Source organism: Crocodylus siamensis, chromosome 4 (genome assembly GCF_052110815.1).
Source record: "Crocodylus siamensis isolate JL-2025a chromosome 4, ASM5211081v1, whole genome shotgun sequence".
Classification (NCBI taxonomy): Eukaryota; Metazoa; Chordata; order Crocodylia; family Crocodylidae; genus Crocodylus; species Crocodylus siamensis.
Window position 1 is genome coordinate 241,300,615 of NC_143398.1, and position 25,922 is coordinate 241,326,536.

A 25,922-nucleotide genomic window follows, 5' to 3' on the forward strand; every position below is an offset into this window, starting at 1 on the left:
ACCCTGAAATGCTTAGAAGTTTTTCATCAGGCCTTTGCCCTGAAGTCTCAGCTCCTTGAGAGAGGGTTCAGTTTTGACCTCTGGGTCCTGGCGATGGGAGGGACTGGCTGGCCATGAACACCTTGCCATTTATAGAACCTGTAAAATATGCCTTCCTGGCAGTGAAAATTTAGTGAGAAAACATTTTTTGTATACACAATTAAAACACCCCTCAAAAAACAAAGCCCTCTTCCACCTACCAAATTCTGCTCTCCATCTTTTCAAGGGCTCCAAGTAATTTTATTTTAAAAAGCTAAGATAATTCAATTTCTTTTCCAAAATGACATATCATCAAGTAAAATGACTACAGGATCTTTTGAAAGGAACCTAGTGTTTGATTGTAAATCACACATTTCCTCTGTAGGTTTTCAACAGTTATGGTGCAAGAGGACAGTTGCATACCACTGATGGTCCCCTCTTTTAGTAAGATTCTTGACGTTCACACTTAATACATGGGTGGAATACATAACTTCTTAGAAATGCAACTTCCTGCAATGTCCCTCAGAGTTACAACCAGCTAAAATTCTTCAGTTGTGAAGAAAATGCTTAGCACATTAAAAAAAAAAAAAAAGCACAAACTCTTTTCAGTGCGAGAATGCTTGGGTAATAGGTAATGGGTAATAATTGCAGTGTATATGCTATTTCTTTTCTTTAAAAGGTTAAATACATAGCACCGTATGTAGGAACCTTGGCGCAAAGGCAGATTTTCCTATTCTGTTCTAAGTCCATTTTCTTATTTTAAAAGGCAACACCAAGTAAGTGTCCAGACTGCTACTGAGCAGCCTCAAGCTCCCCAAAGGCTCAAGTCTTACAGATCAGTCATGGCGGTTTGCACAGCATAACCAATGGCAGCATTATGAACTCCTGCATTCTTCACATTGCGCTCATGGACAAACCGAGGGTAGTGTCCATCCACAGACTGGGTCGAGGGCCGGGCCCATGAGTTCCATGCGCTTCCACCACGCTGACAGCGGTAGGCAGCATCTAAGGGCCTGCATCATTGGAGTGGGAAGGGGCATAGTTAGTAATTAGCAACGAACGGGGAATGGGACGGGAGACAGTAGCAAGCAAAAGGGAAACAAAGAAGAAAAATGCAAAAGTTACAAAAAGCAGCTACACCACAAAATGCTAAAACGCGGAAGAATGGAAAGGTGCAAATGTACATGCAATACAAGACACTGGAGTTTCAAATTAAGCCCTCATTGATGCTGCCAGATGATGTGTGTCCTTCTGCTGACCCTTTCACCCCTTGCATACTGCATTTGTGACTGACAAATTGCTCTTCATCCAAGACCACATACAGGTGTTTTCTTGGTAGAGACTGCAACCGTACAATTGTTCATTCAGTTTCTCCCAGCGGGAAAAAATGCCCCACCTACTCCTGGGACAAAGATATTCCAGGGGTCAACCTGGAAAGTGAGAGAAACTTTCTTGCAAGAATGAACACTTGTACACTCCCCTCCTGGTCTGGTTCAAGCGGTGAGCGGCTCAGTGAGGCAAAGCCCTCCAGCCATTTTTCAGACTGCGGATCTCCCAGGCTGGTCTGGGAGGGGACTGGAACAGCCTCTGCTTCTCCTGCCTTCCCCAGACTGGGATCCCGCTCAAGCCTGTGCAAGGCATGGAGAGCAGGGGAAAGGGGGTGACTGCAGGCTGAAAGCCTGTACTGCTCCCTCTCCTGGAAAGATTCCCAGTGGTGAAAAATCTCCCCTGCTAGAAATGCTGCTGCTCCCCTGCTGGCCTGTTTGAATTTGTGGCCAGAGTGCAAAGCTCTTTATAAAGATGAGCAAGAATCACCCCCATTCTGCAGATGATGAAAGAACACACGTCTCTGATAGCAACATTAAAGGATTTAAATGACACATCTCAATGCACAGTACAAACAAGCTCTTACATTCAACAGCAAGGTTCAAAAATAACACAGAAGACAGACTCTTAAGGCAAGAGGATAACAAGGAGGTGGAGGGAAAAAGTGTACTACAGAAATGATCACCACAGTGAAAGAGGGAGTGTACAAATTTATCACATCATATTAGTTGGGATTCACCAAAGAACTAGAAGCAGTTGATAATAGCTGTACCTGATCAGTACCAGACTGCGACTGAGAACGGATCATTTCTGGAAAAGGCCAAGACTTGGAAAAGCAGAGAATGTGTCTCCAAAATTTGTTTATAAAACGGACAACATTTTTTCATAGCCATGATCATACAAGAATACAAAAATGACTATATACAGCCAGTGCAAATCTATAACGTGCCTGGTATTACATCTTCAAAAGCTTAGGGAAAGTAACAGGACACAGCATTGCTAATTTTAAAGCAGTGTCCTGACCTTTACATATATATACATATAATCTATATATATATAGATGCCAAGTAGTATTAATATAGGAAGCAGTCAAGCTTGGGTACTGCATCCCTGGGCAGCTCAGATAAGCAACCTAATGCCACAGTTTGATTTTAGAACATTTTGGTCCCTTCTCACGAAAAGCCTTGATAGGAAACAAAGAACTGAAATGAGGCACTGTTCAGTACGGTCTTTGTCAGATTAGCAATCATTTATTTTAATGATCTGAGAGAGGCTGCAGGAAGATACCATCACAAAAGTAAGTGTGCTCTCTCTCATACATAAGCTATTCAAGTGAGCAAATTTCTAAAACAAACACCCTCTATTAAAGGCAGTAACTTTAGAGCTGGGCCATTAGTTTAACCAGAAACAAGTGGGAACATTGTTGCTGCTCATCCACCCTGGCAATCAGGTAGAGCTACAAAGCGTTCAAATTTCATCAGTTCTTCTGTCCCAGTAGGTTGGGTTTAACATTTCTAACCATGCCAGACAATTAAGCATGCAATGCATTAGCTGAAAGAGGTCATAAGCATTAAAGCAGGGAAGCAGAAGGAACATGCAGGATTCACAACGATTAGTGTTCACGGGTAGTCCTCCTTTAGAAAGGAGAGGAGATTTATAGGAAAGGTCACTTCCGAATAAGTTCAAAATGTTGTTCTTTGCAGCATGTACGGTAAAGAAATGGCTCATTGAGTCTCATGGTCAGAATGACGGTTGGATATTTTGGTTGTCACACTATTCCTCAGGTCAACTGTTCAAGGATCAAAGCAAAAACCAGCTCACAGGGGCAGGTATTAAGACCTTGGCATGCTCTATGACAAGGAAACAGTTGCCAGCTTACTATTGCCTCCTCTCTCCTCTTACCTAAGCAGCAACTAACTCCCTTAGTACAAAACCAAGCTAAAGACAGCTTGGATTTAGGGAGTCTTCAGCTTTACAGCTAATATTTCAGACCGCCGGGAGTTTATATCTGGTTTGCACAGTCAAGAGGGGGACCATTTTTGTACTGAGGATAATTAAAACCAACAAAAGGATGTTCTTTTTCACACAATGTGCAATTAAAGTGTGGCGCTCATTGCCACAAGGTGTGGTGGAAGCTGTCACTCTCGCCAGATTCAAAAAGGGATCGGACAAATTCTTGAAGGAAAAGGGCATCAGCAGCGTGGGAGTTAGGGAAACAGCCTCTGAATCCAAACTTCCTAGACTTTAAATACCAGATGCTGCAAGTGAGGAACAGTGGGGAAAAGAACCCAGAATACCCTGGTCACCTCCAGTTTATTTTCCCTTTCAACATCCATTTTCTGCCCCACACAGGATACTGGGCAAGATGGACCTACGGTCTGACCCAGTAAATGGCAATTCTTACGGTCTTACTTCTTAAATAATGGAGAATAGGGTCTCAATACCAAAGAGCAAAAACGCTGAACAGTTTCCTATCTGACAAAGAACTTCCTAGGATCTGGCCCCTAATTTTTGCTGGCATTTGTAGCATTCCAGCTTAAAACTAAATGAGACATTTAAAAATCGGGAAGAGTTGCAGCTGCAGTAGAGCCAATCAAGGAATCTGCAAAGAACAATTCCCAGGAATATGCAGGTTGTTTGGATCCTAGCCTCCACCATTAAAAAATAAAAAAAACAAAAAACCCAGAACTGGAGAGAGGGAGACATACGTTGGTATTTTACAGCTATCCGTGGACAAGAGCTTTTTAAAGGAGGACTTTTCCTAATTGGAGCCAAATCGGATTCATGCAGAAACAGGCCAACTGAAGGTAGAGGGAGGTTTAGAAAAGAAACGTGTCAACAGCACCAAGATACTAAGATTTCAAGACATGAAAGTTGTGATCCTCCAACTAGACACATGCGTTCCAGCAAGACATTCAATTCGCCCCATTTCCAGCCGGCGATATCCTTATGTAGCACGCATGGTTGACAACCCAGCTCCAAACTGTTCTTTATTTCCCAACCCTAACAGTGCACTCCTTGCCACTAGGGAATACCTTACCACAGGAGGCAGCACGCTTTTTAGCAAATCTGTTAAGACCATTTTGCCACGAGAAAAAGACCTAATGTGATTACAATAATTATTAATATTTTACCTAGCTAGTTTCACTTTCTTCTGATCAGACAGTGTAGTGCATTCAAAGACAGTTTATCTTGTGGTACACTAGGTGAGGTAACACATAGGCACATTTTTAAAACTGTAACCCCCGCCCCAATCCCCTCTTCCCCCTATTCCCTACCCCTGTCAAGAGACGTTTCTTTGTGTGGCAGCTGAATCTGGTAAGGAGGCCTCGATGCATTGACTATGTCTGTCATAAACAAGGTTCAGGCTTTTAAATCCTGACACATGCATACTAGGATCAAAACTACAAGAGATGGACCGTGAAGTTTTACGCTTTTGAGCAGAAGTTTCATGGATGCTACTTAACTTCAGATCTAGCATCAAAAAAACCCCAAGTAGAGCTGTTTGGAGCTGGAGTCGCATGTTTCAAATGAAGGAATTACCAGTTTCTAGCAAGCACCTTGCAGTTAGACCAAGTGAATACAAAACAAAATCATACTGAGAAGACGGCAAGAAAAGGTACAGCCACCTTTCACCCACCACCACCAGGAAGAGATCAACGGATCAGTGAGATCTCACCACAGACAAGCACAATTTCAGTTACTAGGCAAATCAAAGGCAAAAGAAAGAGAAATGCCATTTGATCATGAGTTTTGACTGAAGTTGAAATACAATGCAGCAAAAACAGAGCACAATTATCCTCCCTCTTTATATCTAAGATCCACCACATGGACTAGGTATTTTGAAATAATCAATTTGCATAAATCAAGATACATTCATTTCATTATGCTGTAAGGACTAGGCATTATCCATATTTGTATACCTCTGCCTTTCATGTCTTTTAAGACAAATTGCAACAAAAGAGATTCAGATTCAACCCCAGAGGAAAAGGGGTTTCTCTGTGGAAGGCTGAAACAGCTTAGTATAAGAGCTTTACATCAACTTCAATTTATCACTGCTGCTCTTCAACGTGCAACAGAAATTAGGGTTCCCTTTCCAAGATCCAAAGGAAACACAATGAAGTTACAAATGGCCACGTAGGACATGATGGGCTTGAATTCAATGAGCACCACAAGCAGGCATTTTAAGTGAAGAGATCAAGCTCTTATCATCAACAATTTCAATCTCCACAAACATAATCCTCCTCTCTCATTTCCTCATGTCATAAGACTTCTGGAAGAGACCCAGAAAGCCTCTGATTTATGGTGTATGTATACTAAAGATCTAGACAGTCATCCACATGACTCCAGGCTCTGGGTTATCAGGACTGAGCCGGCGGACGAAGGTAGAACAACTTCCGCCACGACCAGAAAATACTGCTGCAGCCTCCACCAGTGGGAGTCAGTGCTAGGCAACAGCAAGTCCCACAGGAGCTGGGCCTGTTGCCTCCACAGCACACCCAGCCTGGGCTCAAAGCAGTGCTCCTAACATGAGGCCCATGGCTAATGGCTAATTCTTGTTAAAGGCAGAATATGAATAGCTTACCTAAGAGCAAACCGACTAGACAGAGAAAAGCATTTCAGTAATGCATAAGCAGCAACCTTTCCATTGCAAAGCAAAGCAGAACGTACCATGACTCGTCTTGCTGGATGGCTCCGGCGCTCCGAGGCAGGTTTTCTATCTCCACCAAGATGGGGCCAGAAGGAGCTGTCCTTACCACAGGCAAGGCTGGCTTTGCATTCCAGCTCTTGGGAAACAAAACAATCAGGATACTTTAGCTCTGTGCTGCATGAGGATGAGGATACACGAAGAACAGTCACACAGCACTTCTTCTCATGCCTAAGCACAGGGCTAGACAAGCCTATTTCCCCACTGAAGCTCTGCCCCACTGAAGATGCATCTCCACAGTTGCACTGGATTCCCTGGGACTGTGAGACAGCTGTGGCTTGCTGCCTCTCTTTCCTATCACGGATGGCTTGGGTGCAGTGATGATTCTCCTCTGAGTAGCTTTGCAACAGCAATCCATAGCTTTACATGACAAAGGGTAGATTGCTTCAATGAAGCCTCCTTGCATCCCACAGCCCCTCAAATGGCACAGAAGCATCAGTGCCAAACGGAAGTAGGCTGCTTTGCAAGCGGAGTGAGTGTTTATGAACACGGACTTGCTTGAAATTGTTGTTTAAATAGCCCGAGAAAGCCCCTGCTAGTGTCCTGTCTGCTGGGATCAGTTCTGTTGTCTCCACTGAAAGTAGTCCAAGGCATTCCTACTGGAGAGCCTATGAATCAGGAACTCAACTGCACTGATGCATCATTTTGCTTACTGGAATGGGAGAAGGATCTCTTCTGGGAATGGCTGTTTTCAATGACGCGGCAGAGCCTATGCATTTTCTTTTTGGAGGGGGAGGCGGGGGGTGACCCAAAGTTCTTGAAAATGTTAGATATTGCAGATAATGTAAGCTGCAAATGTACACACCCTTTTAGAAATAACAGAAAAATACAAAGCTAAGAAGAAATAGAAGCAGAATTGCTGAGCAGCAGACCTGATTCTTCCTTTGACTATAACAACGTTTTGGGCTGCTGCTACACTCCAATATCTTGCAAAGCTAATTATTTTATGTATAATTTAATAATTACATGTTGGAAAAGGGATTCTCTCTCCAGCTGATTAGCTAAAATCCTCCATGTGAAGTTACCCAATCCCAGTTATAATTTAGTAGATAAAATAAAAGACTAGATTAATGTTCAACTTCAAAGAGAGTCAAAGGAAGACGCTGAGGTAGAAAAGGGCCCCAAACTCTATCAAAACCAAATAAAGCTTCAGTGGTCAGGAAAATGGTTTCTGAATTGAATAAAACTGACTTACTTCTTGTGATCCATTACTCTGGTTTACAACATTATTTGGAATGCTGAAAAGTAAGAATAATTTAAAATCAGAATCTTTAGGGCACAAAGCAAACATGGTTATAATTTTGTGGGTTATCAAAATATCAAAGTTTTTCAGGCAGTATAAGTTAAATAGAGGTCTTTTTAAAGTATTTAAAAACAGCAAAAAAATCACTATCCAAAGGAAGTTTAAGATTTATACTAGCCTTGTTTAAGTGTGATCAGGGTTTCATAGTTAGCAGGTCGGAAGGGACCCGAGCACATCAAGCCCGACCCCCTGCCATGGCAGGAAAGATTACTGGGGTCAAACGACCCCAGCAGGGTGATTGTCAAACCTTGTCTTAAAGACCCCCAGGGTAGGAGCCGGCACCACTTCTCTTGGAAGTTGGTTCCAGATCCTAGCTGCCCTGACCGTGAAGTCGCGCCTCCTGATATCTAGCCTAAACCTACCCTCTGCCAGCTTGTGACCGTTATTCCTGGTCACTCCTGGCAGTGCTCGGGGGAACAGGGACTCCCCACAATGCCTTCTGATCCCCTCTGACTAGTTTGTAACAGGCCACTAGATCCCCCTCAGCTTTCTCTTGTGGAGGCTGAACAGGTTCAGGTCCCGTCGCCTCTCCTCGTACGGCCTGCCCTGCTGCCCTCGACCATGCGAGTGGCCTCCTCTGGACCCTCTCCATGCTGTCCACATCCCTCCTGAAGTGCGGTGCCCAGAACTGGACGCAGTCCTCCAGCTGCGGCCTGACCAGTGCCACATAGAGGGGGAGGATCACCCCCCTGGACCTGCTCGAGATGCATCTGTGGATGCAGGACAAGGTGCGGTTGGCCTTCCTAACTGCCTCCCCACACTGCCGGCCCATGTTCATCTTGGCATCAATGATGACTCCCAGATCCTTTTCTGCCTCTGCCCTGACGAGAAGGGAGCTCCCCAGCCTGTAGGTATGGTGCTGGCTCTTCCTCCCCAGGTGCAGCACCTTGCACTTGTCTGTGTTGAATCCCATCCTGTTCTCGTCCGCCCACCCCCATAACCTGTTTAGGTCAGATTGTAGCCTATTGCTCCCTTCTAGCTTGCCCACATCCCCCCACATCTTAGTGTCATCAGCAAATTTGAACAGGTGCTTTTTACCCCCTCGTCCAAGTCGCTGATAAAGATGTTGAACAGTGCGGGCCCGAGGACCGAGCCCTGGGGGACCCCACTGCCCACATCCCTCCAGGTCGAAAGTGACCCGTTCACCACCGCTCTCTGGGTGCGGCCCTCCAGCCAGTTGGCGACCCATTTGACTGTGTGGGTGTCTACACCACAGTCCCCCAGTTTTTTAATGAGAACAGGGTGAGAGACAGTGTCGAAGGCCTTCCGAAAGTCCAGGAAGACGATGTCCCCTGCTCCCCCTGCGTCTAAGGATTTGGTGACCTGGTCGTAGAAGGCCACCAGATTGGTCTGACAGGACCTGCCGCTAATGAACCATTGTTATCACACTTGATTTGTTCAGACTGAGAGTTCACACTTTTTCCTGTTCCCCTGGCCTGATTTCCTAATTTAACTAGACATACCTTTGATGTAAGGCCCAGGCAAAAGGAACTCTATACTGCCAATTTTGTCCAATTATTGTAAAGCAGTGATGTTCAACCTCCAGCAAAGGGGCTGAATCCAGTACACAGGGTCATTTTATTCAGCACAAGGGACTCCCCATGGGCACAGAAATTCGGTGGCAGATGAGCAGGGGCAGGGGCAGCATTATTTGCTGTGGCTCTGGGAGCTCTTCCAAGCATGAGGCCTGCAGACTAACCCTGTGCTCTGACCCCATGCTGGATCTCGTCCTTGGACCAGTCCCACCCACAGGATCTGCAGAACAGCCCCACGCCATTCATTCAGCCTCCAGGGCCAGAAGAATGACCAGCACAGCTCTACAGCAACATTTCATAAACCTATCTTCTGTACAGGTTCCAGCAGAATGAACAGCAATGAGTCTAGAGTTATGCCACAACCAAGGCCTGCAAAAAAAATCAAGTTAGCTCCCTCCTCCCCTGAAAAATCATAATTTTTTATAATTACGAATAGATGTGTGTGTGCAAGCATGTGCGCTTTGAGTTCTTTCATTTGCCTTGAAGGTTTCTAATCTGCACTCATTTAACGTTTTCATGATTTTCTCCACAACAGCTAGTTTAATTAAAAACAGTCTAACGCAGGCAGGCAGCTGTAGAAATCTGGCCTTTAGAAAAGCAGCAAATACCCTGAACATCAGCAATATTGAACCAGCACTTCAACTGCCATCTATTTAGGTTGGAGATAGATGCAACTATGGTACAGAAGGGAACCCAACGGGGACTGGGAGTCTCAGCCAAGTAATTCCCTCAGGGTAGAGTTGGAGAAGAAAAAACAACAAAAATACAAGCAAACAAGGTGTGAACAAGCTTTTTTTCCCAATCCCTAGTTCAAAAAACAGCTTTGACTACATTTTATTAATGTCCTGGTTGCATCTGACCTGGAACAAATCGCTAATCAACATGCCGATGTGCTAGTTAAATAAACTGACTCCATCAGGCATTTTAAAAACACTTGGAGCATTTTTACTTCAACAGCCATATATGAATGTCACAAAGATCATCCAAGCTGTTTCCTTTCTTATCAAGATCTCTGCAAGGGGAGGAGGCTCAGGGCACTAACGGCAGAGTATTGCACTTTAAAAAAAAAAATGTGGAGGAATGCTTGTACAAGCAGTGCATTCCTCAACGCCAAGTTAAAACAAAGGAACAGAACAACATGAATCTTTTGTGACTCATTTTAATTAGTGATGCTTGAGTGTACAGTTCCAGAAAGGGCATCTACTGCTTTGGGGATGAATGTGCCAGGTCACCACACCAAGATGAGGGTTAGGCAGGGACAAGTGCATCCAACTGTCCCTTCTAGCCCCCAAGATGGCTTGAAAATGTGAAAGTATAGTAGGGAAGGAGGACAAAGCTGTGTTATGTGCATATTCAAGTTCTTTTGTAAGTTGTTCCCTTCTCTTGTCATTCTTCTGGTTTATAAGTCATCTGTTCTCTTACTATAAGCACCTTGAGCCTTTCTTCGCAAGATGTAATTACAAAGTGTGAAGAGCAGTTATTAGCACTGATAACCAAGCTGCATACAACCCCTACTCACAAATTCCCAAAGTACTTTACAGATATTTAATTCAGTACTGTAACACCCAACATTGTTGGGAGGTAGATTAGTATTATCTTCACTTTACAAGCAAGGGTAAAAAAGTGAGGAAGTAGAGTAAAGAGAGGAGGACCAGAACCTGAAAGCTCAGCCCCCGCTCCAATACCAGACTATAGCATCCATTCCAGGATGGAACAAAAACCACCTTGTTCTCTTGTCTAGCAGGTTCCTGCCCTTTTCAGTTCAAAGTCTGGATATGCTGTACCATCTCTCCATGGCTTGGCATTCATATCCACCTGATCCCCTCCTCCAGTCTGGACTTCACATGCTCTGATTGTTACCTCAGAGCAGGGCTGTTCAACTTACTTGGCCCCACAAACCGTATCTGGACCAGGGGGCTTCCTGTAGCCCAAATGAGCCACCTCTGGCAGCAGGGTGGCAGCTTACTGACACTGCTCTGAAATCAAGAGGTGAACAATGCTGTTGCTCCCCGTCTTCCCCTGCTACTGATCTGCATCACTAGCAGTGATAACAGACCCTGAATTGGGTGGTAGGCAATGAGGTGTAGGGGTGAGCAGTGGCAGCGTTTACTGCCTGGTTTCTAGAGCCATGCCAGCATAGAGGCTGTGGCAACTACATCAACAAACCCCATGAGCCATGGTTTAATTCCTTGTGCCGCATGTGGTTCACAGGCTGCTAGTTGGACAGCCCTACTGTAGGAGGAGGAGAGATCCTTCCACCATCAAACTCCTTAGGGCACCCATTTCCACTTGCCTTCCTGCCCCACTTGTGTGTAGTTGCACACACCGTGTCTCTTTGGGCATTATGTGCCCTGTAAAACATGCTTTTACTACTTTCAAATTCCATCTGCCTCCACCCCACTGAGGTTGCCACATTAAATATCCCCTTGCATCTGCAATACCAAACCAGTAGTGAAAAGCTGACCCCAAGGCCACAGTGAAACCCAGTCAGGTTTTTACTGTTTTCATGCGTCACATATTGCTTTGATGGGTATTTTCAGTCTGCAGTAGCTTGTGGACAGCTCTAACAGGTCATTAGAGTGGCAACACTCAGCTTCATTTCTCCTTGGTTTTATCCACTCAGTTGTCACCATTAGCTTTTAACCAAGTGAGCTGGATTTACATGGTGTTACTAAGTAGGCACACATCTAACATGCGGGGGAGAATATCTACAAACAGGAATTTTAAAATAAAAATGCCCCTACAGGCACTCTGACTTGGTTCAATTTGGTTTTTTAGGGGGAAGCTTTGGATTATTAGAGGAAGATCCACTGACTCAGTATAATCTAGGCAGCCTTAAAAGGAATTCAATTTGGCACTGGAGATGAGGCCCTTAGGGAATATTGTGGGAGGCACCGTGGGAGAAGAACAACTTGTCTGTCTTGCTCAAGAGATATCTAGCACCACATACTGAGAGCTGTGCAGCTTAACGACTGCAGGTACACCAGCATGCTGATTTGCATTTATACCTGGCAAGATATTGCTCTCTCAAGGTCTTGAACAACAGAACAAAAGCATAAGCACGGATATAACATTGCACAAATCAGCATTCCACAACATGCTGGGGAACCTTCTGCAGCCACAGGAGCACACTGCAATTCTCCAGCTATGTCCTGATTTGGCTAGACCAGGGATGTCAAGGATCCAGGCCAGGTCCGAGATGTGGCCTGCAGAGCCACATCTTCCGGCCCCCAGTGCTAGCCCTGGATCCTGAACTAACTCACACATGGTGCATGCAGGGCCTGCTGCACACGGCACACACTCTGGGACCCATATTGCATGTAGCACCTACCTGGTGTTAGTCTGGGAAGCTCCCTACAGGCCAAATGCAGCACCCCCCTCCAGCTGGTCTGGGACTGTGGTTCACATGGTGCCTGCTCCAGCTGGTCTGGAGCCCGCACTGCAGAGACCCATGCAGTGCTTGCCTTGGACCAGCTGGAGCAGACACTGTATGTGGCTCATGCTCCAGAATGGCCAGAGCAAGCACTGTGTGGAGCGCAGTCCTGGACCAGCCAGAGCAGGCAGCATAGGCACTGGATATAGCATGTGGGACGTGGATCCATGGGCCCCATCCAGCCCAAGCACCATTCATCCAGCCATATCCCAGTACTGCACCCTGTGGGCCAAATGAGTTCAACATCCCTGGGGTGGACAATAACTACACAGCAGCAGACGCAGCCAATCGGGATGAAGAATGAGCTTTATGAAAAGGAAGAGAGGAATGCACTACACCAGTGCTGCACATCAATCTTGCAAAAAATTTAGTCCCTTGATACAGTAAAATTATATGCATGGTGGAGACTGCGAGCCTGGGGAGAAGAAAAGCCTCACAGGGTTCCCTAATGACAATCTGGCTCATTAGGGAAGCAACATGGAGGCCACTCAGTCAAAAGGTCCCTGGGTCAAGTCTTGGGGAGGTGAATGGAGGAAGTATAAAGGGGAAAATACACCTACCAGTTGAGTCCATATGTGTGGCCTTGGGGTGGACTGCCCCAGCTGCATGTGAAGCCTGGCCCTACAAGCAAAAAGATCCACGGCCAAACCAGAGATTTTCCCTTTGGACATGAAACTTTATGTGAAAGTGCCATTGGGACAGAGAAGTAAATTAAATGGTTTGAGCAGAAGGAGAATGGATCCTTAGAATGTAAGGCTCATGTATACTGCAACAGTGCTTAGGAGCACAGTCAAGGACCTTACTGTGCTAGATCAGGGGTGACCAAGATTTGGCCTGGAGACCTGCCCCACGTGCCACTCCTCCAGGCCCATGGGACCAGGTAAGCTGGGCACCAACCTCTGTGTTCCACGTTCTACAAGTGCAGAACATACAAGAAAGCCTGACTTCAAAACACTGGGCAACCCCCACCATTCATTACTGCAAGTCAAGTTAAAATGAAAATGGAAAGAAAGTGGATGCATCTTGTTCTATAACATTCCTACCAATTCCTGAGTTACACCTGCTCAAAAAAAAAAATCACATAACAGCAGAGACATCAGCAAGGAGAGATCACCATATTCTTGTTTGGCTGACTTTTGCAAGGCAGCACTAAAATCTACTGCCCTTCTCGACAACATTTGGTAAATCGGCAAGGACTGGAGTTCAGTCATAAATCCGTTACTCCAGAATTCACAAATATCTCTGCCTGCCAGGAAGCATGTTTGGCAACACCCTTCAATACAAGAGGGACACTTCAAACCAGCAATTTTATACTGAAAATTAGCAAGGATCTACAAGAACTGAATAAGCACCCTTTAAATGAACAGTGGTTCTTAACAACTGAACTAACACAAGCTAAATTATATACAACAGATACAGAAAAGAAAATAAACTGAAACTTCAAAATGCATCTATTCTTACCTTGTTTCTTCAAGTTTAGTAACATTTGCTGCAAAAAAATTGGAAAGGACCGATTACAAACTCCATTTGCATGCAGTATCAGTTAAAATATGTATTGGTATTACCATACGTGCACACATGGATAAATTAAGATAACATGGCCTACTCTAACAGACCTTAATACCTAAATTAGACAAAGTGGCTAGCATAACAGCAAAGAAGAAACTGCAAAACACATATGTACATACGAACCACAGATAATACATTCTTAAATTGGAGAATAGCATTAAGAGAAAAAAGCAGGAGCTGAGCTGTGGAAGGAACAGCTCAAATGGTGGGATTTCAGAAGGGATCTGGAGGTCATCCCAGGCACATACGAGACTGGGAGATGACAACATGAGAATCTCAGGAAGAACAACTAGCAGCACATATGTCACCAGATGGAGCAATTATCATGATGCACGGAGGGAGACAGGAGTGCAGGGTCTCTCAAGGATGGGGGCTTTTGGAATGATTCAGAAAATATAAAGCATCAATGAATGATTCAAGGTGGGATCAACCTTTAATTACTAGTGTTCTGCTAACTGAACTGATGTCTTGTATTTTACATTCCTACACAAACTATTTTACAAGTGGTTTAGCTGCCAAGCAAGCTGGAAGCTCCACAGCCCCTCTGATAAGCACAGAGTGCATTCTGTCCAGAGCAGTGACTGAAAAGTATCAGTTAGGATAAGGGGAGGAGGGGGGAAATCACCTCCCAGAGCTCAGACCAGGATGCAATATTTGAACCTCTCTGTGCCCACAATGGATGGTTACCATTTACCTTTCATTTGTAGTGTTCTCCTTGAATATCTTTTGCTGGGCCTCCTTTCAAAGGATGATGATCTTCTGGCTTTGTTGGTCTTGGTTGTCTGGTATTCTGTTTTCCCACTAAAACATCAATTAAAGTACACAAGGATGGAATAAACTGCTTGTTTACAAAGACAACATGTAAAGTCACAGCCAGGACAAGGAAAAAAGTAATTCATCTGACATATGTGCTTGATTTATGGCTTGGCAATGATTTCATCGGTAAGATAAAATCCACCCCAAGAAAACAACTTTACACTGCTATGATGCCTTCTATCAGAAACTTAAGGTTTTGCAAACATTGCAATCCTACACCCATTTTCCAGACAATAAAACAATGATCCCTTACAGTAGAGGTAACCCAGATATGTGGCCCCAGGTGCTCAGTAAAGGGAGGCACTAGAATCGAGTCAGGAAGGCTCCAGCCTCTAGCCCTGGAGCACAGTAAGGGCTACTAGTCAATGGTGCCAAGAGGTGTCAATGCCAAGAACGAGGTTAACCCTTTGCTGGCTCTGCAGCTATTGCCAAGTTGAGGGCTTTGGATCCTTGCACACCATATGAAGTGGCAGCAGTTGCAGGACCAGGGAAGGCCTGGCCTGGCTCTTGGCAGTAACACTTTGTTTGCAGCCATGTCCTGTCCCCATTTTGCACTGTGTAGCCAGAGGCTAAATCCTGTCCCTCCTCCCTCTCCCTGCCCACATTCCAGCACCTCAGGACACAAACTCTCAGGCGGGGGTGGGGGGGGAGGTGGCACTCTGGGAGGGTTGGGGCTTAACTTGTGGCATGCCAGGCAAAAAGACTGGATACTATTGCTTAAGGGATTAGATTCCTCAAATGCACATAGTTTGTCCTTCTGCACACACAACCACAGTCACTGTACACATATTTGGGGGAAGAAAAAAAAAAAAAGAGACAAGCTGAAAAAAAGAGACAAGTTTAAAGTCAGATACCCTGGGTCAGAAAGGAAATATAAGGGCTAGGTACTAGAATCCAAGTGTTCTGACTCTTGGGTCCTTTATGCTTTCTAAAGATGTGTCAACTTATTTTTAGGCGGAAGCTCAAGGAACTGCAGTCAAATACCTTTCCACTCCAGCACACTTGCTAAAATCCAGTACAGGTCAAGAACAGTTGCAATTTGCAACCATCTAACCATTTTCAGTGGCTTAAGGTGTGAAAGGAGTCAGTGAATTCCATACAGTTCCTAGAAAGTGGGACCCACCCTAAGACTATTGATACACGTGGTATCTTTGCTGGAGGTCTCAGACAGGCCAAGGATCAGATAGTAAAGCAAGCTACTTACTTGTTCTGGCAAGACAGTATATGGGGAGATTCCCTGACAGCCAACTGCTGTACGTGTTCTTTGGATAAATCATTTTATTCTCCTTGGTTAATAAATCCATCTTTTTCACTAGCTCTACATTCACTTCCTTATAGCTTTACTACATTCACTTACTAACACTGGCTACAAATTCAGCTTTCTACAAACCATGCAAATACATTATCTGCTTATATTTGCAAGTGTCCTTAAAGTAACACAAACCTTTCATGCATGTGTATTATAATTTTCATGATATAAGATGCATTTATCACACTTATGGTGTCATAGGGAAGGCTTTGGCTTCCATGACCACAGCCCGCTCTTTGGCGAGAGAGGCAGCAAGCTGCTGGGAAGAGATGGTCTCCACCTCTCTCCCCTGGGGAGGAGGCTCTTTTCAGCCAGACAGGCTGACCTGCTCCACCGGGCTTTAAACTAAGCACGCCGGGGGACGGGGGGCCTACCGCCACTGCTGGCCTGCTGAGCAACCCTTGCAAAGCCAGCAGGCCAAAGAACTTAAGGGAGCCCACCCCTGCCCCAGCCCTGGTACAATCTGTGGGCAAGGCAAGAGCCCCAAGGGGACACTTGTCTGCTTGTACACAAATGCCAGGAGCTTGGAGAATAAGCAGGAGGAGCTCGACCTCCTGCTCAATGCAAATAATTATGATGTCACAGGGATAACGGAGACCTGGTGGGACTCCACCCATGACTGGACCACGGGTACAGATGGCTATACCCTGCACAGGAGGGATCGGGTAGATAAAAGGGGCGGGGGTGTAGCTTTCTACGTTAAAAAAAGCTATACGTCTCTGGAAGCTGATGATGGCAACCAGGGTGGATGACTGGAGACCTCTGGGTTAAAATCTGTGAGGAACACAGCACAGGGGACACAACGGTGGGAGTCTACTACAGACCTCCCACCCAAAGCCCTGAGCTTGACCAGGAGTTCGCCCAGGAACTGGCTGAGGCCACATGCTCCAGGACCATGGTTGTTATGGGTGACTTCAATTACCCAGACATCTCGTGGGAGGATCACTCAGCAAAATCTGAGCGGTCGCAAAGCTTCCTCCCGTGTGTGGATGACCTCTACCTGACTCAAGAAGTCTATGGGCCAATGAGAGGCAAAGCGCTGCTCGACTTGGTACTGGCTACAGGGGATGACCTAATCGGCGACCTAGTGATCGATGGGAAGCTGCGTGACAGTGGACACGATCTGATCACCTTCACCATCCATTGTAAAGCTGGCAAGTCAGTCAGCAACACGGATGTCCTTGACTTCAGGAAAGCCAACTGACAAGCTCACGAGGCTTGTCAGTGAGGCCCTAAGGGATCACAACCCCAGGGAGAGGGGAGTTCAAAAAGAGTGGTTGCTTCTCAAGGGAGCGATCCTCAATGCACAAGCTAAGTCTATTCCACCTCAGAGGAAAGGCAGCAAGAGGGCACAGCAGCCCCCCTGGCTCTCCAGGGACCTAGCAGACCTCCTGAGGCTAAAAAGGCAGGCCTACAAAGGATGAAGGATAGGATTCACCTTCAAGGAGGATTATTCTGCACTGGTCTGGTCCTGCAGGGAGCAAACCAGGAAAGCCAAAGCTGCAACTGAACTCCAACTAGCTTCGAGCATCAAGGACAGTAAAAAGTCCTCTTTCAGATACGTGGAGAGCCGGAGGAAAAGCAAGGGCAACATTGTTTCCCTGCTGAACCTGATGGGGCGACTGACAACTGACGCCCAGGAAAAAGCCGCCCTATTAAATGGGTACTTTGCGTTGGTCTTTCATCAGTCCCGTGGGACGCCCATGCCCGCTACGGAACACGGAGGTCCGGGTGAGGGAGTTCCCCTGCCCTCCATTAACGCACACCTCGTGAAGGAACACCTTGAGAAGCTGGATACCTTCAAGTCAGCCGGTCCTGCTGATCTACACCCCAGGGTACTCAAGGAGCTGGCAAGCATCATAGCCCAGCCTCTGGCATGGATCTCTGAAAACTCCTGGCGCTCTGGTGTAGCGCCCAAAGACTGGAAGAAGGCCAATGTGGGCGGACAAGAACCTGATGGTGTTTAACACCGAAAAATGCAAGGTTCTCTACCTTGGGAAGAAAACCTGCAGCATCCTTATAGGCTCGGCAGTGCTACGCTGGCTACCACTACGGAAGAAAGAGACTTGGGGGTCGTCATTGACCACAAGATGAACATGAGCCTGCAATGTGATGCTGCAGCTAGTAAAGCGACCGAAATGCTGGCTTGCATCCATAGATGCTTCTCAAGCAGATCCCGGGACGTCATTCTCCCCTTGCACTAGGCCTTGGTGAGGCCGCAGCGGGAGTACTGCATGCAGTTTTTGGCTCCGCGATTCAAAAAGGATGTGGAGAAGCTTGAGAGGGTGCAGAGAAGAGCCATGCGCACAATCAGAGGTCAGGAAAATAGACCTTACGACGACAGGCTGAGAGCCATGGGGCTCTTTAGCCTGGAAAAGCGCAGGCTCAGGGTGATCTGATGGCCACCTATAAGTTTATTGGGGTGACCACCAGGATCTGGGGGAACATTTGTTCACCAGAGTGCCCCAAGGCATGACGAGGTCAAACGGTCATAAACTACTACAAGACTATTTCAGGTTGACATAAGGAAGAATGTCTTTACTGTCCAAGTCCCCAAGGTCTGGAACAGCCTGCCATCGGAGGTGGTTCAAGCACCTACATTGAACACCTTCAAGGCAAACTGGATGCTTATCTTGCTGGGATCCTATGACCTCAGCTGGCTTCCTGCCCCGGGGGAAGGGGCTGGACTTGATGATCTTCTGAGGTCCCTTCCAGCCCTAATGTCTATGAAATCTATGAACTTACAGGCAAGAATTATGCTTCAGCAGAGCATAATTTTGCTTAGCTGAAGATGTAAGAGCTTAACTGACTCAGAGTCAATTTGAGTGGACTGAAGTGGAATTCCAAGCAGAAACGAAGCATGCCTCCCCCCCATACACCAACCCACAGATGAAAGACTGCCAGCCTTACAGCACCTCTCTAGGACAGACCCTGGGACTTTCTGCAAATCTGTGAAAATTCCCACACAATGAAGCCCTGATCTGAGTTAAGGTTTGTAGGCACTACCACAATGCGAGCAACAACATCAATTCAAAAGTCTCCAGAGAGCCAACATGGTCAAAAGTGGAAGTCTGAGGAAGGCCAACATTACATCCCCTATGGCAGTGGTCTCCAAAGTGGGGTGTGCAAGACAATCCATTGGGATGCAGGAAGAAAATACTAGGACTTCTATTTATATTTATATAAATATACGTATATTGGGGGGGGGATGCTCAAAAATTTTTACTGATAGGGGTGCACAATCAAAAAAGTTTGAAGACCACTGCTCTATGGGATGGGAGGACAGAGATAGATTTTCAAGATGACCAGGACAAAAGTGCTACTGGTCTGCACAGATCTAAATCAACCTTCTGAATTGTACTTGGAAGTAAATAGGGGTTCTCTGGTTTCCCATGAAGCACAGGCATAATATACTCCATGCAAGAAGCATGGACATTGGTCTTGAGTCGGCTTTAGGGCACAGAGGAGAAAGAGGCAACTTCAGTTAGCAAATCAGGAGAGACTTGTTCATTTAAGACTGTACTTGGTTACCACAGTAACGGGTTAATTTTAAATAATTTATCTTCACAATTTGAGGTGTTTGCACTGTATGGAAATTGTATACCACTTTCCTTTCCAAGAGGCTAGAAATGGGAAGAGACAAGATACTGAATGTGAGATGACACTGACCTGTATCTGAACCGCGATCCCAAACGAATGAAGCCTGATCGGCTTGAGCTTTGTTGCACAGGTCCCCTGAGCCGGAAGAAGGCATGATGTTCCACTGCACACTTCCATAAGTGTTTACAGGCTTTAGGGTGATCCAGCCTAAAGACAAAGGTGTGCTCCTGCTCCTTTCCCTTAAAGCACAGAACACACACTGTGAGCTCCCAGGGACTTGGGCAAGATGGAGTAAGAGTTCACTGCACAACTAGATGTGCACTAAATAAGACTTATATTCACCTGCAATGGAAAGATCTTGCACCTTTATCTTTGCCTCAGTCTTGGATGGGTATAATATTTCCAATATAAACAGCAATTGCTGGAGAGAATATTCATTATTTTTAATTGCATGAACAGGTGGTTTGGTCATTTTTTTTTTCCCACAGAGCAAGTCAGAAATTAATTATAAACGGTCTGTCCAGTCTGGTTCAGGGCTGAGAACAAAGAACCAGGACAGTTACCAGCCATCAGCTAAAATTTGCTTTTAAAAACTTAGCAAGTGTGTGCTACTGATGGAAGGTGGCTTACAAAGGACACTGCCTGTACTGGCTTGCTCCAAATTATACACACGAGACCATGCATGTCAAGGGGGGGAAGCACTGAAAATGTTTACTGAACTGGATGTTAGCAATACTGTGCCTACAAGAGACCCTATGTTAAACTGATCTCTGCAAAGGTTGGAAGAAAAACATTTTAAGGGGAAAAGGTGCGAGGAGACTGACAACCTTTCCAAAAGTTGTAACAATTGGTCCAATTCTTTAAGTTGTTGGAAAGAGAGCTAGATCCAGGCCCTTTAAGAAGCCAAGCTCTGAACGATTATGGATTGAAGCTGTTCCAAGAAAGGTACTTTTTATGAAAGCTAGCTTTCTAGTTTCCCAAATCAGATCAGCCTCCATGAGCTACCAATCTCCTCTTTTCATAATCTGCTCAGCTCAAAGCAATTTCTCCTCCTGGAAGCACTTTTGGCATCTGTTTCAGAAATGAAGTCCAACTGCTTGGGATTTATAATACCTCCCTTTGCCAGCTTTCTTAAACAATGCAAAGCAGCAAACTCACTCTTTGCAAGTGCTGTAGCCCATGCTATTTAAACACTGCACTGGTGAAATAAAAGAAAAAACAGAGACATGGCTCAATTTCTTTTATACATAATCCCTTTCATCCTCCCAAAAATCACAAGTAGAAATCCCACAATGCTGCCATGCTATTCCTGCAAACTTAGACCAAAAACTCCACCAAGAGTTACTAATAGTTGTAAATCTTACCTATGTGGCAGCAAAACAGGTAAGAGCAAAAGTTTACCTACCTGTTCATCATCTTCAACAACAACTAGTGTTAATTTATTCTTCTTGAAATCCAGTCTAGTTATCTTTGGCCTGCAAAATGAACATGAAAAAACAGCATATATAAACCTGAACCATCTATTAGTACCTAGCTGAAAGTTATGCAGTGTTCTCCTCCAGAACTCACCCAACAAGCAGCAACAAATTTTTAAAAATATATGAAGCAACTTGGTTAGACAGTAAATGCATTCCCAAAACAGAAAGAGGTGGGCATTCTTCATCAAGAACTTCAGAGATTTCAAAAGACGCAGAAATGTTTAAAAGGATGAAGTTACCATTGGAAGCAAGCAAGATGCTCCTCCAATGGTTCCACAGTTGTTCTACTCTGCAACTGTGCAAAACCAAGGGCTGTGCTGGGCTGACAAAGCCACATGCTATCACAGGTTAAACGAACTTCCACCATTGAGGTCATTAAGTAAAGGCAAGCTGCCCCATGGTCCAGGTCCTCAAAAAGCTCCAATAAGGATGGCCCCCACAGACTCTAGTACCACATGCAAGTTCCAAGTGGCACAGCATGGATGTGGGAAAGCAGGACTTGGCATATACTACCAAAAACCCAATGGAGTAGAGGAAGATGCAAGATATGAGCTTACCAGCTGGGTCACACAGCACACAGATACAGAATGCCAATACTGTTAAGTAAGTCTGCCTGCTTTTTCAGAGTAGGATGCAGTAGTTAAAGATTACTGTGCTTTACACCAGTGGTGTTCAACCTCTGGCCTGCTAGCAACGGTGGCCTTTACCCCCTGGGCTCCAGAGCCAAATGAAAGCTTTGAACTCACCAGCATGGGCTTTGGCCACAGACATGCTTTTGTGCAGCTCTAGAGCTCAGAGGGTGAACACTGCTGCCATCTGCACCCTTCCCCTTGCTGAATTCAGCAGCAGGGAAAAAGAGGGGATGATCAACAGCAACATTTGCCTGTGTTGCCACACCAGTGAGCTCAGAGTTTTAGCAGAGCAATGGAGCTGAAAGGCTGACTGCTGCAGCTGCTCATCCTTTCTTTTCCCCTGCTGCTGAATTCAAATCTCCAACGAATTGTGGTTGGTGTTATGCCTAGGGACTTTAAGGTACAACAGCTGCATTGGTACAAACTGGGCAAAACACCTTACTGCTATGCAGCTATATATATTTTTTTCCTCAGGCCTCAACTCACTTCTTTATAGCATGTGTGGGGCAGAAAAGGGGCCATTTCCTTCACAGGAGACGAGCTTCAGTATTCTGCTTTCAACAAGTTATGACATGTCATTGCTCTCCTCCAAGTCACCTTAAGAAGAAAGCCACATTTGGCCTGTATGTCCAAACAGGCTCAATGTGATTAGCTGAATGTTCTCTCTTTCCTCCCATACACTGTGATAAATAAACACACAATGAACTCCCATAATGGTAGCATGAACTCCCAAGCATACTTTCCGAGGTTGTCCCATCACCCCCTCTCCCCTTATACATGGTGCACCCAAAAGCCCACTAAGATATTTGTCAAGAACATTAGCCAAGAATGATTATGTTTTGGACATTACAAAAAATCCCACAGCTTTAACCCTATGGAATATTTTGCAGATTAGTTGTATTGACCAATTGTCCCAGACCCCTGACGTTGACACATACTTAGCTACTGTAAAAGTGAAGACCACCGACTGGAAGATCTCTTAAGACATTTCATTAACCAACTTACCAGAAAAACAAACCAATCTTGGTGTCTCCTTCAAATACAAGGACTCCTGTTGGCGTCAGGCCGAGGCTGTAATCGTTGCCGTCCCTTGCCTAGTTACCAAGGTTGAAAACTCTGTCATTTCCATATGTATGGACTTGCATACAAATTCTTCCAACATTCTATATTTTATACATATATTCTATACTTAAGGGCTGTCAAAACTCTTCCTTTCTGCCTGTGTCCCTGCTTCAGGGAACAGGGCAGTGCAACAAGGTGCAGCCTTCAGTGCTGGGGGAGTCTACACCTCAGTATGCCTGAGCAGCACAGTGCAGCAGGGTAGCTCGCAGCTAGGAAGCTCAAGCTGCAGTGCCTGCGTGCATGGTGCATCTGGGCAGGAGAAGTCACAGTAAGTCCCACAGTGCAGCACAGAGCATCAGTGGAGCAGGGGGAGGGGGAGGGCAGTGCTACACAGGGGGCACACAGGGTACAGTGGGGGGATGTAGCCCCACTGGCATGGTATTCAGCCACTTAAAAGCTGGGCAGCCCTGCTATACGTCATTGCTAATATTTTACTACAGTTGTTTACTACAATTGGCATTTTACTGCAATAACCATAATCTCACAAACCAGTTGCATTGAAGAATCCTACTAAGTAAATTATTTAGCAACATGACTCTTTAAAAAGACCCGGATAAAGCAAAGAAAGCGTTTCTTGAAATCCACAGAAGCTAAACATGACCTTGTATGATTCTCTACAATTATTCCTTCACAACACTCTGTTCTTCCTCTGTGTGGTTTGTAAACTAATACTCGATTAAATCCCAGCCAATTTTGATTTTATTCACTCACTCTCACAGAGCTTTTAAGCTGAATGCAAGTTGTAGTACCTGTTTTCACATGGTATATGCAACAAAAAATATACCATTTAAAATACAGCTTCCAGAATCCCACAATGTAATTATGTGAAGCAAAACAACGGTGCATAACCAGACTAAGTATCACATGGTTTAGACAAGCACAACATTCTTGTCTGAGCTTAATTTGTTTTCCTCTATGGCACTTTGCTTTGCCCAGCACTTGAATATTTGTCCTGCAAACACAGACATCTCTAAAAATAAAGTCACGGTCTGGTGAGCAAACTTACCTTGACTATATGCATGTCCACCCCATACATTTCCAGCCACTTAGCTTTGTTCAGGTAATTAGTTTCAGCTTGAGCTGGTGCTTGCCCTCTGAAATAAAGTTAAAACATAAGCCTGGAAAAAACTACACAAAGGAAAACCTGGCACACAGGAAAAGAGTAAAAGAAATGCTGGTGGGTTTGTAACTAGCAAAACACTGAAGGCTCCTGTGCTAGTTTCTATGGACACTAAAGTCACTTCCAAAACTTTTAACCTGAGAAGGACTTTGCAAAATGTACTATGTGAAAAAAGTTATCTAATTTTGCAATTCATCCAGATTGCCTGGTTTTTCCGTTGATGGAAAGTGAAGTTTCTCCTCTAACTGCAGTGCCAAAGGAGAGAGAAATACCAGTTTTCACATTTTATTCCCTAAAACTCTTCGCTGGAATGCCGTTAGGACTGCATTCAGATACAACCTGACACAGGAAGATCAGTGGCATCACTGGGGTGCCTTTACAAATGCTTTACCCAGGGAAGAGTCAGGAAGTAGATTCAGTGAGTGTATTGGGAGCTCTTGTACCTGCATTCCTTCCACTTGTCAAAAATAGCCAGTTCCATCTCTTCAGTCTGAGTGGGCACAAATCTGAACTCAGACACCAGTTCAGGGACATGCTCAGCAGGATCATAATCTCCAAGTTCAGCTACAAAGGAAGAATTCTGTCAAGAGGCATCCATTCAAGGCTAATCCTACCTCAAAGGCAGTGGTGTTAATAACTGGTTAGGCTAAAGCAGGGATTGGCAACCTACAGTCCATGGAGCCACAGGGTTTTGGAGGTATTTGGCAGTGAGGAGCTTTTCCTATATGTCAGCCAGGCAGTGGGGTGAAGCAGTGGCACTGGCAGTTGCTGGGGACTAGTCCTGGTCTGCTTAAGACTGGAGCTGGGTCATTCCAGCACACTGCTGTAAAACACTGCTGACCGCTGAGCTAAAGCATCAACAACTTAAAAAAAAAAGTAGAAGTGTTCGAGATCTTGAACTTCTACCTCCCACAATATTGCGTGTCACTTCTTTTGGCCTTGGCATTGTAGGCATTAACACACAAATCTATGGTCCATATGTGATCCCAGCATGTGCTACTGTGAAATTACATTATTTCTATTAGTCTAAACATTTCTTGGTGGGGGGGGAGGAATCAATCAAAAGTGGTACTTTATGGCAAAAATCATCAATATGACTGAAAAGTACCAGTTTGAATTTAACCAATTTAGTGTTGAAGTCTTTCCAAATTCAAGACCGAAAGTTATTAAACATGACTGTAAAACAGGAGTAAGGCAACCCTCGGTATGTGTGCCAGAGCACGGAAAACGAAGGCATTTTGCTTGGCATGTGCATCTCAGGACAGACAGTGAGGGAGCCATCCTTGCTGTGGCCCCTTCCCCACCATCTGCCTCGAGGTGTGCATACTTCTATCGCTGGCAGTGAGCTGGGCCAGGGCTCTGTGGACCCCAGTGCAGCTGCTTGCAAACTCCTCACTGTCTGCTGCAAGCAGTCCAGGCTCCGTGGCAGGGGGCTGTCCAGAGCCCAGGTGGGCTGTAGCAGGCAGCTGGGAGGCTGCAAGTGGCTGCACCAGGGTTTGTGGAGCTCTGGCCTGGCTCACTGCCGGTGGCAGGTGCACGGGTGCCTTGGGGCAGCGGAAGGGGAAGAGGCCAGGGCTGTGCTGCCACAACAAGGATCAGGCTCCTAGTGGCTCCCCTGCCATCTGGCACTGGCCATACAACCTCTTACAAGTCAAGGTTGTGGGCGTTTTTGGCATACTGCCCAAAAATGTTGCTGATCCCTGCTGTAAAACATTGATTAAAACCAAAATAGGGTGTCAAACGTTCCTAAGAACCCTCCACAAAAAATACCCTAAACGTATAAGCAGAAAAATAAGAAAACACTTTTCCACTTAGAGCATACTAGTATCACAATATTTTTATTACATCAAGGTGCAGGCTCCCTTTTTCACAGACGCTAAGCATCAAAGATCAGTATTTTCCAAACCTAAGCACAACAGAGAGTCAAAATACAGTATCTGGAGTTTAATAATC

The 25,922-nt window shown here is 45.3% G+C and overlaps 1 protein-coding gene across 9 annotated transcripts in view; it reads right to left on the reverse strand.

The window, feature by feature from the left end:
* The window catches only part of EPB41L5 (erythrocyte membrane protein band 4.1 like 5), an 81,499-nt gene that overhangs the window by 28,831 nt on the left and 26,746 nt on the right, over window positions 1–25,922 (reverse strand). For 8 of the 9 annotated variants that reach the window (XR_016442123.1, XM_090046044.1, XM_090046048.1 and 5 more), the window contains exons 8-16: window positions 24,413–24,533; window positions 23,856–23,943; window positions 22,733–22,821; window positions 21,023–21,092; window positions 19,687–19,856; window positions 14,587–14,693; window positions 13,785–13,812; window positions 7,248–7,290; window positions 6,016–6,131 (exon numbers count right to left, since the gene is read on the reverse strand). Coding sequence is in view for 8 of the 9 variants with exons in the window: in XM_090046044.1 (XP_089902170.1) it covers window positions 6,016–6,131; window positions 7,248–7,290; window positions 13,785–13,812; window positions 14,587–14,693; window positions 19,687–19,856; window positions 21,023–21,092; window positions 22,733–22,821; window positions 23,856–23,943; window positions 24,413–24,533 (832 nt within the window). In the remaining variant the exon portion in view is untranslated. Of the gene's footprint in view, window positions 1–353; window positions 1,032–6,015; window positions 6,132–7,247; window positions 7,291–13,784; window positions 13,813–14,586; window positions 14,694–19,686; window positions 19,857–21,022; window positions 21,093–22,732; window positions 22,822–23,855; window positions 23,944–24,412; window positions 24,534–25,922 lie in introns of those variants that run through there. The other variant, XM_090046047.1, reaches the window with a different exon arrangement.